A 19,238-nucleotide genomic window follows, 5' to 3' on the forward strand; every position below is an offset into this window, starting at 1 on the left:
AACAAATCTACAAAATCAGGAAATTATTCTACCCCCCCCAAAAAAAAACTGATTATCTTGGGGGGGCGGACATCTTGTGTCAGGAGCGCACGTGGCATTTGGAGTCAGACATGAGTGACCTTTGGTTGAAATTCACGCGGCCCAGCCACATCAAGAGCCTCAAGAGGCAACATGTGCACCAAACGGAACATTTTTATTACCACATTTAATTCTCTATACACATCCACAAGGTGCTGGAGTGTTTTGTTTGCTGGAGTGTGTTTAGTAAGTGGTGTCTCCTTCTGCCCTATTTGTACCCATTAAAAAACGGTCCACCTGGCAAAGACACTTAAGCATCCAGCAATCAAAACAGGGAGCAGCGCCTCTGCCACGTTGAAGGACACACACTCATCGCACAAACAGTGTTGTACCATTGTGCATCATCGGGGGCCATTACGTAAGAGGGCAGTGTGACACGGGAACAAAACAAGCCGAGGATGAAAACACGGCAGGCACGCGTGTGCTCTGGTACAGGTAATAACAGAACTTACAAAAAAAAAAACTTGCAAATGGTAACAACAGCACATTATGATTCAGCTGGTGGTACACACCCGCCACCTGCTCTCACCATCCAATAGAAGGTTGAAAATGATTTTCTCAGAAAAATCCCCTGGGCTGTCCTCAACTACATTACGGCCACGATTTACTTTTCTGTTTGGCTTTTTCAAATATCCCATTTTCATTACCATTTCAATTTTGTTTTGCTCAAACACCATTAAGGATACATTCAGATGAATTTAAAAATTGGAAAAATTAAGTGGTTGACTACAATTGACGATTTACAAACGGTAGGATGTGGAAAAATCTATCAAGTGAAACAATTCCACTGTTCGCTCACAAAAAACACAGTCAAATACTGGCAACAATGAATTGTTTTATCGTTAACAAATAAATTGACAACTATTTTGATTTGCCGATTCATTGAAACCTTCATTCAAAAAATTAAAAATCGTCTCAACAGTAAATTTTTGTTGTCTGTCCTCCATAGAATAAAACAGATGGCTATTCATGAAAATATTTTCTATAGTCAGAAAAAAAAATTATATTGTAGCAGTACCTGTACTCGCTGTCTGGCTGCAGACCGCTAACCAAATGACTGGTCGCCGGCTCCACCATGATGCTCCGCTCATCCAGAGAGATGATATACGAGGTGATTTCCGCCCCGTTGCAGTTTGGCTCCTCCCACTTGAGGAGGAGACAGGTGGCGCGCGACTGACCAGGCTCCGAGGAAGCCGGCAGGTCCAGGAGGCTGAGCGAGGACACCGTGTCGGGAATGGTCGCCGGTGTCTGGAAACTGACCTGCTCGCTGTGAGGCCCCGCCCCTGCCTGATTGACAGCCTAGGGGCAAAAAATTCAAGTCTAAAGGAACCGAAAAAAGCAACTGCGCTCGTAAGCATGACGCCGACTCACCTGTAACCTGCAGCAGTAGCTGGTGGCCGGCGTGAGATCGGACACTTCGCACTGCGTGGCCGAGCCGCAGTAGATGAGCTCCATGGGCTCGTCTTCCCGGCCCCACTCCAGAATGTACTCGGAGATGTCGCTGCCCGAACCCTCGGGACTCTGACAAAACATGAACAAACTTTGAGGTCCTGAACTGTTTCCGTGGCAACCCAAGCACTCTTTGGCAACTCTTCAGTTTATACCACCAAAACGAATTTCCCATGAATGTGTCTCACCTCCCAGTTGAGCGACACGCAGGTGTTACTGGTAAGAACGATGACCGGCGCCCCACACTGGCCTGGAGGACCTGCTAGTGTTGTGACCACCGTAGGCTGTGAATACTCGCCATACTAAAAAAAAGAAGTTATTTTAGCCATAATACATCTTTATTCATTTTTTACTTATTTATTTATTTTTTAGTCAACCAATCATTATGATAATCATTCTGTCAAATATGAGCCGCAAAAATCAATCGGGTTAATTCTTGCTATCGATTTTCCTCACCCCAGCCTCATTGGCAGCCCTCAGCCGGAAACTGTAGGTGGCGCCGGGGAGCAGACTTCCCACGGTGCACTGCAGCTCCGGCCCGTGGAACACTTCAGCCGGCTGAGCATCTCCTTCGCTCATCTCCAGGCTGAACGTGAACGCCTCGCTGTCACCATCGGCGGCGGGGGAGTCTGCGCCATGACAAAAAAAATTCTAAAAATATATCTACTATATTCCGATGTGAAATTGAAAGTTATAATAGATACGAGGCAATTTCATGCACCTGCCGAGCAAAAGCATAAGTGCACCAAAGGTCACCTTCACCCGCAGACGCTTAATTGTAGCAATCTGCTCCAACTAGAGTCGTATTAAAATAGACTAAAAGGAGATCTTCCAGAGCGTTTGCGTTCTGGGAAAATTGCGCCAGCCAAACATCCAGCGGGGGGCCACCAACCCGAGCCAGCCGGATGGCGCTTAATTTTTTCAAATGAAGCCTCGGTTAAGTGCCAAGCGCGCTTTGACCGAGGGATCCATTAGGGCGTCCCAAGGAAACGCAACAAGCAGCCAGAGGGTAATTAAGCTGCCTCGCCGCAATCAATCAAATAATCAAGCATCTAAATGCTCTGTCTATGCGTGTGTGTATATGTGTGTGTGCTTACCCCATTCTAACTGCACCTCCTTGTGTTTGGCTTTACCCACAATCCTCGGCGGTTGGCACGGCCCTGGCGGAACGCTTAACGTGCGCACCGGCACGCCAACAGTGCACTAGAGGTGAAACAAAATGTAATTAAAAAAAAATATATTTTAAATAATACCTGAGCCAATATTACCGGACTGTGCCCCCCGGTGGTGATGCTGCAGACGCGCAGGCGGTACATGCTCCCCGGCGCCAGGCGGTCGCACACGCATTCTGTGGCCGGCCCGCTGTATGCCACCTCCCATTGGTTGGCTGCACACAGACACACAAATTGGCACCCTAAAGCATCTTTGTCACATGGAAAGTAAGATTCAAAAGTACAAAAATGAGCTCTTTTGTCAGATTTATTATTTTTCAATGGATCCCCATGGAATAGAGAAGAGTGATAGAGCTGAAAGGATTGGCCTCTTTTCAAATTGAAAGAATATTAATTTGAACAATGCTTTTGGAGCCTGAATAGGAAACTTAACAAAAAAAGCATATAATGCCATTTATAAAGCAACGGCTAAATTAAATCATCTCAAAGACATTCCAATTTTCAATTCAATTTCCCAAGACATGCAAGATAATGATAATGAGTTTTTTGGGTTTTTTTGGTCTAACCTACCGGGCATGTCACCATTTTGCTTCCTCATCTTTTTCCTCTCCACATGCTTTCTTCCCTCGCAGTGCTTTTTGAGCGACAGCCACCCTTTTGCCCCGTAGTTGATGACTTTCCCCTCGCAAAGACCGCAAAGCGCTTTTCCCGGCTCTTTGTGTTTGAAAATGAACTCGGAGAGCGGGCCGCCGTCCACCTGTTTTTCCAACCAGGCCCAATTCCACACATTCTTGATGCCCGCGTCGTACCCGGGCAGTGTCGCGCAATCGTTTTTATGCAGGACGTCTTTTTCCCACGACATCTCGACTGGAGATTTCAAACTTGCTTAGCGGGGAGGATTTCTCGACAAGCCTAGTCAGCGCTAAAGCCGTCCCGTCCCGCAAGGCGTGAAGAATTTTGCTTTATGACAAAAGTGATTCCGTCGCTCTTTATAGATGATGTTTCATTGGTGGGGACGTTGCTTTATGACAATTGCTTTATGATGATGTTGTTGCAGAATTAAAAGCACAATTATAGAACGTGTGTACCTTCCGAGCATCCCTCGCTAATCTCCAACAAATACGTGAGCGCTTCAGAGCCGCCGTTGTCCTGCGGGGGATCTGACACAACCAAAACAAGAAGACAAAGTATTAAAGGACATTTTAATTGGGTCTCGCTTTCCACAACAAGATACTTCTCCTTTTAATTGACACGTGTGTAATTAACATTTGCTGGGATTAAGATGGAGTCAGCTCGATGCACGCTGGACATTGAGTACATTGGCACGTTTCAACAAGCGCTGCCAGTAAAATAAAACAAAATATATTTGTGTATTGATCCACAGAATTCTTATAATATAATAAAAATATATTAAAAAAAGTTTTAAAAAAATGTATGTATTGATACACAGAATTAATATGTAATAAAAAAAAAAAAAAGTGGTGTAGGGTGGGGGAATTTGGTAGCCTCACTCACCCCATGTGACGGTGAGGGCGTAAGGCGTGGACGCCACGACGCACGGCGTGGACGGCGGGCCCGGCTTGTCGGGATTGGTGGTGCACACCAGCACCTCGCTGGGACTGCTCTTGCCTTCCACATTTGACGCAATCAGCTACGACGAGAAGAGGACAGAGAGGGAAAAAAAACAGGAAGCGTGCACGTCAGGTGATGGAGGATCATAATGTGAATAAAATGGCAATACTGTAAACGGTGCTTTTATATACGCTGGTCTAAGAGGACACGCATGTGAGGTGTGATTACATATGATTACAGACAACACGTGAGAATCTCATGGAGAGAGCTTTGTAATAGCGTAATTGCAGACAATGGTGGCACTGCAAAATGGCGGATACGTGGAAAAGGTACTCCAGTAATTCTGTTCAATTAAAAATACTGTTAAAAAAATAATAATATAATTCTAATGAAAAATAAAAATTAAAAGCAAAATAAATCTCTAATAAATGTATAGTTTGGATTTTAAAAAGCAATCATAATTAATTTGAAGAAAATGTGGCTCACCCTGAATTTATACTGCGTGCTCCTCTTCAGGCCTTGTACAGTACAGGTCAAGTTTTCTCCAGTGTACTTCGGGTGAAAGTCAGCTCCCTGGGAGAGGTTCATTTGCGAATGTTAGCACCCCCCTTGCACGCTTCAGCGCGTTGCCTCAATGGACGACGTCGACGGGGCACTCACGCTGTTGTCCTCCTGGATCTCCAGGGTATATTTGAGCTGCTCCTCGCCGGGGCTGCCCTCGGGTCGCCCCCACTCCAGGGTGACCCAGGACACGCCGGCCCGAACCAGACGCGGCGCCAGAGGCAGCGCGGGCAGTGTGCCCATGGTGTAGAACACCGCCTCAGGGCTGAAGCCGCTGCACGACCAAAAGTAACCCAATCATTAAAAATAAATGCTAGTGTCTTTTCACCACTCTCAAGTTGAAGAAAAGTCTTTTTTTAAAAAAAAATTCTTAAAAAAATCAAAATAAAATTTGATGATGATTAATTGACAGATTAATTGATTGATAAAATAAATGCTTACAGCCCTACAAATAATTCAGGAACAACTTTTTGGAATTATTATTCTTTGTCTTACCTTGTGCCGATGTCGTTGTGTGCCGCCACCCTGAAGGTATAAGCGCAGGCAGGGAACAGACGGGTCAGTTTACAATGTCGCTGGCTCCCAAAGTAACATTCCCGAAAAACGCTGTTCTTCTTTCCCTACAAACAAAAACGAGCACACCGTTCGTAAACCAGAATCATCTAGGAAAGAAATCCATCATTGTGATCACTCACCTCATCCCACTCGAGCAGGTAGTTTGTGATTTTGGGTCCGTTTTCATTGGGCAGCTGATGATGACCAAACAATTAAACCAATGCTGACAAGAATCGAATTAAAAAGTAAAAAGGAGCTTGTTCGTACCTTCCACTGTAAAGAGAGGGTGCTTTTGGTACGGTGGGAAAGTTTGGGGGCGAGCGGGACGTCGGGAACGCTGACGCTGCAGTGCGTGGTGAACGCGCACGCCTCGGAGCACGAGCCGCGCACCGAGTTGTACGTGGCGCACACCCTGCCGGGCAAATGCGGGTCGAGGTCACAGAGGTGGACTCCGGAGACAGAGTGAGGAGAGGAGAGCACTTACCGTACGTGGTACTCGGTTGCCGGCCTTAGATCTTTGAGATGATACTCCAGTTCTTCGCCACTTTTACACGCAACAAAAAAAATCAGTTCAAACAATTCAAGTCAAATAATTTAATTTCTGCTGGAAATTACCTGTAAATGAGGCGAAATTTCCCGTCGCGGCCTTTATCCGAGAGGGACACCTCGTAGGAGCACGACACGGGCATGCCGTTGCTGTGTCGGCTCGCCAGGCCCGTAGGGGGCGCCCATGACAGGCGCACGGCTCGGGCCTGCAGGTTGGACACCTATCAACAAATACAGAAATGCGTTAACGGGACAAATATTACGGCTAGGTTGGAAATCCGCCACTCATTCCCTAATTACTCTTCTAGTTGATGTTTACTCGCAAACAAAGCAGAACAAACAAATTTGTATTGAGCCTTAACCCACACACCAAATAAAAGGCCAAGTTTTTTGTTTTGTTGCTCCCAGTGTTTTTTCTGTCTTCTATTTAATCAGATATTTGAGCTGGTTGACGCGTGTTGATGGCTAGATGAACAGATACCGCCCTCGTGTGGCCTTTTTGAGTACTGCTGCAGTCTCCTTTGCAAGCAGGGAGGAAAAAGCCAATTCTGCAATGTCTTTTTTTTCCATCTTATAAACATCTGATTTTCATGTTAGCCACAGAGACAGGATGGAAACATGGAAAAAATATCATGTGCCGGCAATGAAAGTATCAGACAAGGAGCTGATTGATGAACGAGTGTGTGCGCGTGTGTGTACATAGGAAAGAGGAAAAGTTGCGCACACCAACCTGTGGTTTGTCGATTGTAGAGAGCACGTCTTGAATGCGTTTCGTCTCTGAGTCATGATCTGTAGGGAGACAAAATAAATACATTTGATTAAGTCAGACAACTTATTTGTGCTAATTTATATTTTTAAACCCCATAATAACAATCTGCAGTTTTCTGTGCCATAATATAAAAAGCATGCAACGCTAATGTAATGTACATAATATATATAATGTGTGTTAATAATATACATGCTGATGAGAGACTGGGGGACCTCCGACTCCCCCCCCATCACTCCCCACGTGGGGTCTTCCAAATTGAAGCTTTTTTTCCGCCTGCTTTCTCCATTTGCGACTGTAAATCACAATGTGTGTGCGCGTGTGTTTGTTTGCGGAGGAGCCTGGAGCGACACGTATGAGTCATGGCAACCGTGATGTCATGGAAGCACAACCTCAACTTGACCTCCCCTTTACGTGAGCATGTGTGTGTGTTCTAAAAAGTTACAGCAGAGCTACTGTATGCATTTTACCAGTCGAACTTCGCACACGTACATAGTTGCCGACTGTTTCATCATTACGGTTCTCGGATTGTTGCAGATTCAGGGGGAGAGGTTCAAGAACAAGCCTTTCCTATCAGCTAGAACTTGAGTGCCCTCTTGTGGCGTCTCAGGGTATCACAGAAAATACGAATATGCAAATAGGTGACAATAGGTTGCACAAATAAATAAAACATGATTAGGGAGATTTACGAATAGACCATTTTGAGTCGGGCACAACAATAAATCAATTAAAAAAATAATCAATAGGGCTTTTGCTTTGATTAGTGGATTAAAGAAAAACACAAAACACGTCGAGTGCTGCGACTTGCGGTGGATGAGGCCAGCTGCTAAACTCTTTCATTCGCAGAAGAACCACAAGGAGCCCGACAGACACACACACACAAATATGTTTATGTGCTGCCCACACTTCCTCTCGTGCGTCTGACCTCACATCCTGTCTGAGTGTAAGACGATAAGCGAGGACAGACGTTGGCAGGAGGAAAATGGGAAAAAGATGAAGCTTTTGGGAACTAGGGAAGAAGGATAGAAAAAAATAGCTCGGGGGAAGTGCAGGCGAGACGAGACGGAACCAGAATCAAATATCGCCCTGTGCTTAAATGTAGATTGTAAGCACATCATGTTTTTTTTCTGATATTTTTAGAATATTAATGAGTCACGGGCTAATATCTCACTCAGCAGATGACTTCAAAGTGACATGATGTGACATGGGATCAACTTCCCGCATCCTGACTTCTGTAAATAAACTCGGCCGGAAAGGGGGAGGAAAAAATAAAAATCATCAACTTCACTTGGAATTTGGATGCACAATCACGCAGGGATAACTGACACCACCTTTTCACATTTCAGTGTGCGGATTGGATTAAAGAAAATACAAATAAAAAAAGAAGAGGAGGTTGCATTCCTGCAGAATGACGGCCTGCGGCTCCGGCTCGCATTCTGTCTGCGCCGGGACAGAAAAAGACCTTTAAGGCCTGGAGGTGGGGGGAGGGGGTGAAAAATGTGAAAAATGCAGCTGAGGGTGCACGCGCACACACACACACGCACACACACGCCCGCAACGGTGGTCGTCATGGTGCTTCTCGTGGACACAACCCACACAAGATTTTAATTTGCTGACTAAAAAAAGTTAAGCATGTCAGCAATGGGAAGTTGAGTCACCCATCATTCAAATATTCTTCGTATGTGGCGAGAATGCGGGACTTGGGTTTTCCCCGGAACCCTGACCCCATCCGACCCTGCTCAGCCCAGGCTGAATGATGCAAGCGCAGATGATAAATTCGACATGTTTAGCGCCGGCCGAACTTTGATTTAGGAAGCCCCCTGCCCCGATAGCTTCTTGCTAACACATAATGGAAAATTCCATTGACGGGCTAACATTTAGCATCAATAGTCACAGAGTTGGAACTCTTTATGCAACGGGTATTGAACACAAATGGTGAAGCAACACCTGCAGACATGCATATATTCTTTATCCTCTGCAAACTCCTCATTTGTGTTTAATGCCATTTCTATAAAGTGTTTACCAAAAACTATGATGCCAAAACATGTAATCATTTTCTATTTTGACCACAAATTATCATTACACTAACAATAAATTTAAATAAAATAGTCAATGGCACGTCATATGATTAATGTTGCCAGTTATTTATGACATCCACCAGCTTGGTTGAAAGAAATAAACAGGATGATTAAAAATAATCTACAGTCCCAAAAAAAAAAAAATCCCCGGGATTTCCTCGCACGCAAACACAGCTGAGCTCAGCTGGCGCACCAACTCTTGAAAGCCGAAGGGTCACTTGCGCCGTGATTGACGGGAGCAGGCGTCCTCGTATGACCTCACATATGATGTCATCATTTTCCCTTCATATTTCTCATCTTGTCCGTGTCGTTTCCTCCTACATCCCTCGTCCTCCTCCGCATCGGCCTTATTTGGAATTCGTGGGAAGCACGGCGAACTCGGCCCGGGATGAGATAATCGCCATGGCGATGCACATCCAAACAAGGAAGGAGTTGGACCTCCGGGGGGGTCATCAAGGAGAGAGGGGGGGGGGGGTTAATATGTAAGCATGACTCGGGATTTGGTCAAAAGGTGAGTACAGCTAATGAAGATGACATCACCGGACTAAAGATTAGCTTTTTTCTATTTCTGCATAGCGAAGGACTTTGCTCGCCGATGGAGCCGGGCGGCCATGTTTCTGCCGAAGGACCGGTTTCTAAGAATCTGCAGCGGAAATGAAGACAGGGAGGAAGACAATGAGGAGGGAGGAAGAGTAGCGGGGCCACATCTGTTTCTAAGGGCGGGGTCTTTTGATGGGGGCGGAGCTAAGATGCCACGTTGGCACCAACGTGGGGGTATCATGGGCACGACAAGCATCCTGGGGATTTGCGTTTTTCCAAGAGTCAAAGATGAACTTTTTTTATGGAGGCGCACGCATGCACCCGATCCCCATGGTTTCCCTGAGACCCAGCCGGGCCGAGCTGGGACAGCTGACGACACGCTAAGACATCACGTTGTCACTGTGCGTGCGTTCCGTCCAGAAGGTTCTCGACTCACGAGTCAATCTCTCTCGGCCGGCGTGTGCGTGTTTGTGCTTCATCCAACCTCATCTGGATCCACATACTGTCTGGTTGAATGAAAGACATTTAAAGGGCCAGTACACTCAGGAGAAGAGTCGAACTGACTCAATTTGATCAAACATGAGCCAGCACAACTGCATTTTTGTGTAGTTGTCTAACCCATAACTCTTTTTGTGTATTTGCATGTACGTGTGCGATAACACAAAGCTGCCGTATTTCCGCGACACAAAGTTTCCTTCATCCAGCGAGATGCCACCACAGGTATGCCGGCCGGCCGGCCGAGCCCACCCCGCCCACCTGCACCAACAAGGCGTGTATTGTGGCCGGGGGTAAAGCGATAGCGCTCCGGGACGGCCTCAGCTATGCGACAAGCCAGACAGAGTTTTTTTTTCCCCACCCTGGGTTGCATTCGTGTATTCAAAAGGCCGTGGGTCACCGAGGTCGGTGGGCAAAGCAAAAATGTTATGATGTCATCTTACCTTGCGTGTGTGCCTCGGCTTCACCGTTGCGCGGACTGCTGCGAAGTCGCCTGTCTGGTTTCTTGCCGCCCGGACTGCCCACTCCTGACCCCAGTGACGGCGCGTGGGACTTGCCACTATTATAAACATTTTAAATGAATAAAAAGTCGAATAAAAAAGTGAGACCGGCACGCTCACCTGTAACCGTTATGGGCCGGCCCCAGGCTGCCTTTATGGAGCGTGGAGGGCGGCGAGTTGAGACGGTTCTGTCGCTCCAGTTGCCTCTGTTCCTTGATCTTTTTGGGTTGCGGCTTTCCGTACGTCTCCTCCCGGATGAAGTTGGACATGCCGTACACCGGGATGATTTCTGGGGGGTAAGGGCGGAAGTTAGCCACGCTCGCTAACTAGCACCCCACCAGAACCGCCTTGGGAAGACGGCGCGCCTGCTCGGGATTTGGGTACCTGGGTCGCCATACATGGGGGGGAGGTGGTGCTGGTAGTACTGGTGGTGAGTCAGCTCGCCGGGGCTGACGGGCGGGTAGAAGGAGTGGGAGTTGGGGATGAAGTGCGGGTGGGCCAGGTAGGGGGGCAGGTGGTGTGTGGGCGACAAAGCAGGGGAGTAGGAGGGGGGGTAGCACTCCGGAGACTGGGGGGTCACCACCACCCGGCGGACCCCGGTGGTATCTTCCAGGACCTGCGGCACAATCAAATGGTGTTTTTAATTGCGCCTCGTGTGCAAGGCCCTGCTGTGTGTGTGTGCAAACTTTGCGATAGTAGTTGCAAACACATTGCAGCTATTGAGGCGCTTCCAACAAGCCCGGCCGGCATTCCAGGCCGGGAGCAAAAAAACACACCTCCTGCGGCGAGACGGGGGAGGGGGGCATCTCCACTAGACAATAACAATATCATCACACATGCATACACACTCAAAAGCCCAAAACAAACACACAATGAAAAGGGGAGCCAAAACATGACAGTGCATGAAAGGCCCAATCAATATGGATTTTTTTTTTTTTAGGCAAAATGGGACAGAGTAAAATTATTTATTAATGAAATAATAATAATCAAATAATTTTTGATTAAAAAAAAAAGTAAAATAACCTCTTTTTGACAGGCTGGATATTTGACTGTTTTACAATATTATTAAGTATTTGATGAACTAGCAACTGGAGAAAAATCTTTTTTGCCAATTTTTAATATGTTAATATATGTTAAAAAAATGGAAAATAGACATAAAAAAAAAAGGCAAGTGCAATTTGCTTGTTTCAAATATTGACCGCTGGCTGATTAGCCAATTATTCAGTAGTTCCCGGTAAAGTGGGCGAAGAAAAACAAGATAAACCCCATTCTGTACAAAACACACACACACCCACACACACACACATAGCCGCGACCTCCTCCTCCAACTCCTTGTTTACAGAGGCCAAAGTCCCAGCATGACTACATGTGGAGCAGACCTCATGCAATATTTACCAGTAATACACACAAACAGCTGAAAAGTACACAAAGCACACACAAACCATGACAACCATTTTGTGCAAAAAAAAAAAATCTGTCAATAACACCCTGCGTACGTGCCTCTGACCCCTATCAGGCCTGTTTATATAAGAGTGACAGTGTTTCCCGCTCGCACTTGACACACACACACACACACACACACACACACAAGGCAAGCCAATGACCTCCCAGTGGCCGAAATGCAGACCACACACTGTACCCAACTCGTACTGACCATATGCTTATGTAAATGACATTTGTTTGTAGGTAATCAAACATTCTGTACATTCCTCGGAGCTGAGTAAACAAGGGCTCACCTCCGTAGTGTTAACCGCAATGGTGGTCGCTTATCATATTGAAATGCAGCATTTGAAGGATTCAAAGACTCCAGATTTTTTTGGAGGATTAAAAAATGCGGGTGATGCAAGTAATGCAGTAACATAGCCAGCGACTCATCGTAATGGTGTGCCTCAAGGATCAATGCTTAGCCCTGAGCTTTTTGTGACTTACATCGAAATAATGCTGCAATTTCACAGTGTTGGGATTTTTTGCCAACTTTTAATAACAACCAACCTGTGAGATGTATCCTGGTGGCACGTGGATGGGCGGGATGGAGCCGTTGGGGGACATCATGGGGACCTCGGCGGGACCTGCAAAGATCAAAAACATTGACTCAATGAATCAACAATTAAAACCCAGCTTCTGGACCTCGTCTTCCTTGTTTGGATTTTCCAGTAGTCTAACACCACACTGCCTCTCATAGGGCAGTCAAGGTACTACACCATATTGAATGTCACGTCACACAATGGTGTTTTAATCACTTGCGAGCAGATTTATGGATCCATATGGAGTGGCAACGATGTCCAGAAAACAAGCTATAGCGCCGTCACAATATCAGATAACGAGAAATAAGCTGCCAACGTATTTGATAGAAGAAGCAGATTTCAAACTATGTTGACTTTTCCACCTTTGCCTGAACACACAGAGCATCTCCTCCTCCATCTTCTGCACGATGGGCTGCTTAAGTCATTGGGAAGCCGATGGGAACGCTGGTGGAATAAATCATGATGGGAATGCAGACACCAAACGCACCCAAAATTGAGTGGGGTGTAGTTAAAGTGGCTGGATTGTTGACGGGTAGCAAAAAAAAAAATTGTTCATTTTTCTAAAAGCATAAATTTCGATTTCCTCTGAATAACTCATCACTGTGCACTTTCTTTCGTCTGTCACGGTTCCTATTTTCAGGAATTACCTGCCTCCCCTTCCAGCCATTAGTCACATCCTTCCAATATTACTCACTTCAGCCTCCATCCTTTGCTTTCTTTCATCCCAAAATGATTCCCTCTTTCCTTCCCCACCTCGCCTGACTTCCAGTCAGGTCCGACACACTCGCACAAGGGGGAGAGTGTGTGTGTCGTAAGTGTGTCAGTGTGGTGAGAAGGTCACAGGTAGCGCACAGACAGACCTCCTTCAGTCCCGTCGACTCGCACGCCGCCGCGACGGGTATGAAAGTCCTCATTGAGAAGACACACACACCCCAAAACACACTCTCCTGCAGATAGCCTTGTGCTCTTCGCTCGACAAACAGCAGCATTCCTTGACACACACGCATTCTAGTACACACACACATTCCCATCCGTGGCCCCCTGGACCGGACCCAACAGGCCCGAATACCCCCCTGAGAAACACAAGACACTCTTTGTGAGCTGGCCTTCACGTCCACACACAGCTGTAAGCCACATGCCTGCCATTTAGCCAAGCTGCGCATAAGTGACTGCTTGTACGCATGTGTGTATCGATGTGTGTACGTACGTGGAGAAACGGCTGGCGCAACGCTAACGTGACGTCACGCAACTTCCTGCGCCTAATCCGGTTGGAATTCCGAGCAACTATATGGAGGATTTGTTGAGTGTAAGAAAAAAAGATGATTAAGTATTGTGTAAAAGAAAATTGTGCAGTTACACGCACATACACACAGAGGGGAGGTGATGTAACATTTCATCAGATGTTTCCCATGATGCAGCTGTCAAAGCCAGCTGCCAGTGGGCCCCCAAATCACAACACACACGGGAACCCAGAAGGACCCTCACACTGTCTGCATTCTCACACACATTCGCTGTACTTTGCACAACATATTTTACAACAAGTAGCGGATAGCTCACAAAAATCAGCAATGAGAACCCACGATTTCAATAAAACTGTGTGTGTGTCTTCTTGTTTCACTATGTTAGTGGGAACCACTCTTGCCATTGCAGGTAAAGTGCAGCCTGTGTGTGTGTGTTTGTGTTGTGACGTGGCATCGCCTGGAAGTTATGTAAGCATCAATAGTGTTATCTGTCCTCTAGAGCCCCGAGACGCTCCCACAAAAACACACACTAGTGTTTTTCTTGCGTGGACCAGCTAAAAGGTTAAATAAATAAAAGGTGGGCTATTTTTTTTCACTGGGACATCCCTGCAAAGAAAATTGTCCTCACAATAAAAGGTGAATTGTCAAGGAACATGCTACTAAAACAAAAATACACACAAACTCAAAGCCGGATACACAGGAGACAACTTTTAAAATATTAGCGTCACATTCCAGGTCAACGCAATTTAGCGAGGCTAGGAGGGGTGTGGCGGACGGGCGGCCAGGCGGGGGCAGCCGAGGAGGAAGCGGGGGACTTCCTGTGCGGGCCACTGCCCCGGGTAACAATGTAAAAGAGTGTGTGTGAAACTGGCAACAGAGCCGATAAAGTTTTTTTTCTCTCTCTAAATACAAGTTGGCAGTCGGCATGTAATCAGAGCGGGTCGCCGATTAGCTCGGGAATGTAAATCATAACCTGCGGAGTTTGCACAAAGGGGGGCTTACAGTAACACCAAACGTGGTTTAAGGTATGTGTAAGCACATTCCTGCTTCCAAGCCACTTTCATAACAGACAACACAACCTCAATGATGTCAAAACGAATCAATTGGTTGATAATCGATCGTCATATTAATCGACAACTATTTTAATAATCGAGTAATCGTTTATGTTGTTTGTTATCACCAAAGCAAATGTGCCCGCCCCACCAGCACCACGAGTGAATCAGCATGATGAGTGCACCATAAAAATGAACTTCTCATTGCCGTGTCATTGGCAGTCGGTCGCCGGGCGGACTTTCCGGGACTCCGGTCGCGGCCGAGCGGTAAGTGAGCCGAGGGAACAATTAGCAGGCAAACGGATGTAAAACTTTATTTTCTGACTGCGTTTAAAAGGTGCATGGAGTTTATGGATTTTGCTGTCTTTGCATGGAAGTAGTAGAAGTCATATCGTTTGAAATTGAATGGCGGGACCTCTTAGGAAATCAAGCCGTGTTGACTCAAACGCAAGTCATCGAGTTTATTATCGGAATATGATGTGATGTGGGCTTTCCGTATTCTTCCACACGTGTGACCTCTGGGAGCGGCACTATATTGCCAGAAAGGTGCAGTTCAAGAAATTGAAGGTTCCCTGCGCTTCAAAGTTACAATTAAAAAGATAATTAAAAGGAAAATAAATAAATAAATACCACATCATTTATAATTACCAAATGACTACAATTAAATATGAACCATAAAAATTAACGACTCAAAGTGGCCAAAAGTGGGAGGAGGAATTTAAAAAAAAGTATTTCACCTAATAACGATGGGCTTTTAAATTGGTCATCGAATTCCGATGACGTGATCGGATCGCGACAACCCGAATTAGCATGTCAAGTATTTGTGTCGACGCCTTTTGAAAAATGCGAGTGCCAGCACGCTCCTCCACCCGGGGGCCGACTCGCCCCCCCCCCCACCATAGGAGGATTTCTGCAAGCCGACCTAGTTGCTGCTGGGTCCGCTCCAGAGTAGAGCAACGTCATGTCTGGAGGGACTCAGCCACTCTGCTTTGTTCTCTCAGAAAACACACACACACACTAGCCCAGCTGCACACACACAGATGTGTGTACACAATTACACATGAAGGCGCTTATACACGAAGACAAACATGTCTGCGAAAAAGAAAAAAAAATGTAGACAAAAGCAACGCAACACCTGCACACTTGTGTATAAACTCTTAAAGGAGTCACGCTGACACACACAAACACTTGAGTTCTGGAGCACGCTGACATTTGCGTAGTTTACACTGACAAATTACACTCGACACACCTGGAACAACACACATATACACACGCATGAGGATTTTCGCAAATGATTTACTTTTTTCATATTCCTCATAAAATCGTGACTTTCAAAAATTAATATTATCATGTAACATATGACATAACTTTTTGAATTATGCAAATTTTGCAAAAAAGATATATAAAATCATGCTTGAGTCAATATTTAATTTGTATTTTATTTTCCAACAAATCTTTTTTTTTTAATCTCATAAAATAACTATTCTCAACATTCTCAATATAATAACTTTAGTTGTGTAACACAGAGAACACTACAAGAGCCTTAAGCTAACAGCTTTTTATGTCGCTACGTTTTTGCCGTACATTTCATTCGTCGGGAAACTTCAAGCGGAGTGTCGCCGGACGACAGGGAGTGCGCGGCGCATTTCACTCGGCCCACTTGGCTCAACCCAACGGTGACTCGGCCCAATGTACACAATCCAGACGGCCTGTGACTCATTCTATCCATCCCCTAATCAGGCGGGCGCGTCTAGCGAGGAGGCGCAACAGCTGTCGGCGAGTAAACACACTCGGAGGAGTCCAATAATCGTTTCCTGCTTCTCCTCTTCAAACCTTGACCCAGTAAAAAAAAAAAAAAGAGCAGCTTTTGTACCCCCCGACAGCCCAAATTCCTTCAGGATGAGTCACGGCCACTTTGCGGCTCCGCTTTTCCCAGTTTGATCAAAGGCGAGCGTCCGATCCGCTCTCACAACACCAATTTGTCCGATTTCCAAAGCGGGATGGACTGGATCCAAGTCCACCTTGAGCGGGGACTTTCCCAAAATCCACCGCCCCCCTCTCCTCCGTCTAGCATGTACGGCACACATGACGATTATATTTGCCAGGACGACTGGGGAACAACAATAAAGTTCTTCACACACACACACACGCATCGGTTTGTCCAATCAGGCCAACGGAAAACTGACACGACATAAACAATTGCATGTGGCGACTGTCAAGAATTCCCCAAAACTTTGTTCGCCATCGTTGAAAGAGTTAAGCAGAAATACTTTCAAAAGAATGTCAGCATGTTGTGGGGCGGAATTAAAACAAGATGAGCAAGGGGGAGGAAAGGGGGGAGGAAAGGGGGAGGAGGGCAAACATCCCCAGCTGTACCCTGAACGTCAATCCAGTGAGGAATTTCATCCCTGGAAAAGATTCCCTTTCTTTTCTCTCTCCTTCTGGAAAATTCACCCCTTTTTTTCTCACACAAGAAGACAGACCTCCTCCTACTCGTCTTCCGCGCCAGAACCGCTCGCAACATCCGCCCGGTCCGAAGTGAGTGGGCGGCGGCGGCGAGGGTGCTTGGGGTCAGCGGCGTTAAACGAGGAAGCGGCCTCGCCCGCGGTGCGGCAGACACGACCAGACACGCTTGGTCGGATTCTGTTTACCTTTCCTCCTTGTGTCGTTCCTTTTTCCACTCCGCTCGCCTGGCGTAACGTTGCCTCTTCATGCCTGTCGCGGCGAGGCGAGGCGAGGCCAGGGCATCGAGTTCACAAGTCAGAGAACCGAGCAGGGCAAGGCGGGTGACAACAATTAAGCGGCCTTCTCTTTATACAATTGGCGGCAATTCTTTTTATTTTTATCCAGCCCATTAAGAATTGACATCATTACATTGACATCACGGACGATTTAAATGCTGGAAGGCGGCCATAATTTTTCTGCAGATTTTTGTGGGTTTTTTTTTCCACATGCTATTGCACTTTTTAAAACTCCTTGTGCATAAAAGACTAAAACTAAAGAACTACATATTGGAAAGCAATCAAATGTTCATATGTTGCTGTCCACCTCTCTTGATTCAAACGCCTCATTTGCCACTGGGAGATGATCGGCCGCATCCCGTCATGCCGAACATGCCGCAATGGTAAGCAGTAGCGCTGGTCCTACGTGCTCAAAGCGTGTTGAGCGCCATCCAAACACGCAGCGCCAGACTCTCCACAATGGCTCTCTGTCTCTCAAGGAGCTATTTCCACACGTCCTATCCAAAGCCACCGAGGAGCAGAAGTGCAGACTCAGGCAAAAAAAAAAAGAGTGAGACGAAAAATGAGCATCAGCCAGCCGAGTGAAACAAAAATAGAACAAGGCTAAATATATTCAAAAGTTTTAGTACGCCATTGACTGTCAATTAATTCATATCAACTTTGTCCCCAAATACGGAAAATGATTTGCCGAGCTCCCGGTGATGCTAATGATGATGATGTCACATCCTGGCAATTCGGCCGTCGTTTCCTGCACTCCATCATCACCACCACCGATCTCCCGCTTGCCCCTCCACACACACACACTCAAGCCTCATCAGCCCACATAAAAGTCCAACAAAGAGCAAACAACACAGTAAACCAACACAAGGCCTCATGCACACACAGACACACACAAGCACATTCCAGAGTGTGGTGCTGGAACACACCCTCCAGATTGTTGCCCTTTGATGTGAGTGTGGGAAAGCTCTGGGGAATGGTCTTGGTGGTGGGGGGGGACCTGAGGGGGTTCATGGGGGAGTTGGGGCTACCCCATGAGCTGAGGTTGGGTGCCGATGCTAATTAGCAGACGGATGGAGGCCTTGGCCTGGAGACACTTTTCCGTCAAGCGGAACTTTGTTCTTGTTGTTGTTGTTGTGGATGTAAATTTACATTTTTAACCCCGCTAAATTTTGTGATTGAATGTGCTATTCTTTTTTCCTTCCTATTTGAGTTCCTCGCAACGTCGATTTGAATTAGCACAAATCCTCGCCTGGGTTGTTCGCTAAAAAACTCACGAAAAGCCATGTCTAATATAAAATGACCGCTTTGGCGCCATCTTGTGACAAGACAATCGTAGGGAGAGAAGCTTCGTTTCCTCAGTCTTTCCAATACAAAAAGTGCTTTGCCGCCATTTTGCAACATGTCACGACTTCGTGGGCATCAAATACATCCAAAAATTTCTGACATCATTTTGTTCAAAAACTTGGATGACTCAAGCCGAAGCACGACACGCCTTGGAGCTGCCGCTGTTCTATTAATAACTCGGGGTATTCAAAATATTTGCATTCAATGACATCACAAAAGGACGCACGAAAAATCAAGCCTCAGCCTGTCTTGTCAAATCCACTGAAGAAGAAAAAAAAACACTTTGGGTTGATGTTTGTGTGAGCTGCCACACGCCGTAAAAAGTCGAAATTGTGTCTGCCTGCGTGTTTTCACTAATTTACGGGGGTGGGGGGGGGTCTTAGGTCTGAAGGGTGTGCTTGAATGCACGTATTATTAACGTGGCAGGCCACACACAAACACACACACACTGTAAGGAGGTCAGTAGGTTTAATGGTAGGTGGTGTTTGGCAGCATCGGTCAAGGCAAAGCCAAACTACGATTTA

At 46.3% G+C, this 19,238-nt stretch overlaps 1 protein-coding gene across 1 annotated transcript in view; it reads right to left on the minus strand.

Annotated features, from left to right (window-relative positions):
* The window catches only part of fndc3ba (fibronectin type III domain containing 3Ba), a 41,427-nt gene that overhangs the window by 7,138 nt on the left and 15,051 nt on the right, over nucleotides 1-19,238 (minus strand). The window contains exons 4-23 of the mRNA XM_088399923.1: nucleotides 12,305-12,381; nucleotides 10,697-10,928; nucleotides 10,433-10,601; nucleotides 10,256-10,371; nucleotides 6,664-6,722; nucleotides 6,003-6,154; nucleotides 5,872-5,931; nucleotides 5,655-5,799; nucleotides 5,528-5,581; nucleotides 5,328-5,452; nucleotides 4,932-5,106; nucleotides 4,758-4,844; nucleotides 4,215-4,350; nucleotides 3,788-3,859; nucleotides 2,796-2,914; nucleotides 2,625-2,730; nucleotides 1,984-2,156; nucleotides 1,716-1,829; nucleotides 1,450-1,599; nucleotides 1,097-1,377 (exon numbers count right to left, since the gene is read on the minus strand). Coding sequence (XP_088256049.1) covers nucleotides 1,097-1,377; nucleotides 1,450-1,599; nucleotides 1,716-1,829; nucleotides 1,984-2,156; nucleotides 2,625-2,730; nucleotides 2,796-2,914; nucleotides 3,788-3,859; nucleotides 4,215-4,350; nucleotides 4,758-4,844; nucleotides 4,932-5,106; nucleotides 5,328-5,452; nucleotides 5,528-5,581; nucleotides 5,655-5,799; nucleotides 5,872-5,931; nucleotides 6,003-6,154; nucleotides 6,664-6,722; nucleotides 10,256-10,371; nucleotides 10,433-10,601; nucleotides 10,697-10,928; nucleotides 12,305-12,381 — 2,602 coding nt within the window. The remainder of the gene's footprint in view (nucleotides 1-1,096; nucleotides 1,378-1,449; nucleotides 1,600-1,715; nucleotides 1,830-1,983; nucleotides 2,157-2,624; nucleotides 2,731-2,795; nucleotides 2,915-3,787; nucleotides 3,860-4,214; nucleotides 4,351-4,757; nucleotides 4,845-4,931; nucleotides 5,107-5,327; nucleotides 5,453-5,527; nucleotides 5,582-5,654; nucleotides 5,800-5,871; nucleotides 5,932-6,002; nucleotides 6,155-6,663; nucleotides 6,723-10,255; nucleotides 10,372-10,432; nucleotides 10,602-10,696; nucleotides 10,929-12,304; nucleotides 12,382-19,238) is intronic.

Source organism: Syngnathus floridae, chromosome 16 (genome assembly GCF_059516105.1).
Source record: "Syngnathus floridae isolate MCC-2025c chromosome 16, RoL_Sflo_1.0, whole genome shotgun sequence".
In the NCBI taxonomy this organism is placed as follows: Eukaryota; Metazoa; Chordata; class Actinopteri; order Syngnathiformes; family Syngnathidae; genus Syngnathus; species Syngnathus floridae.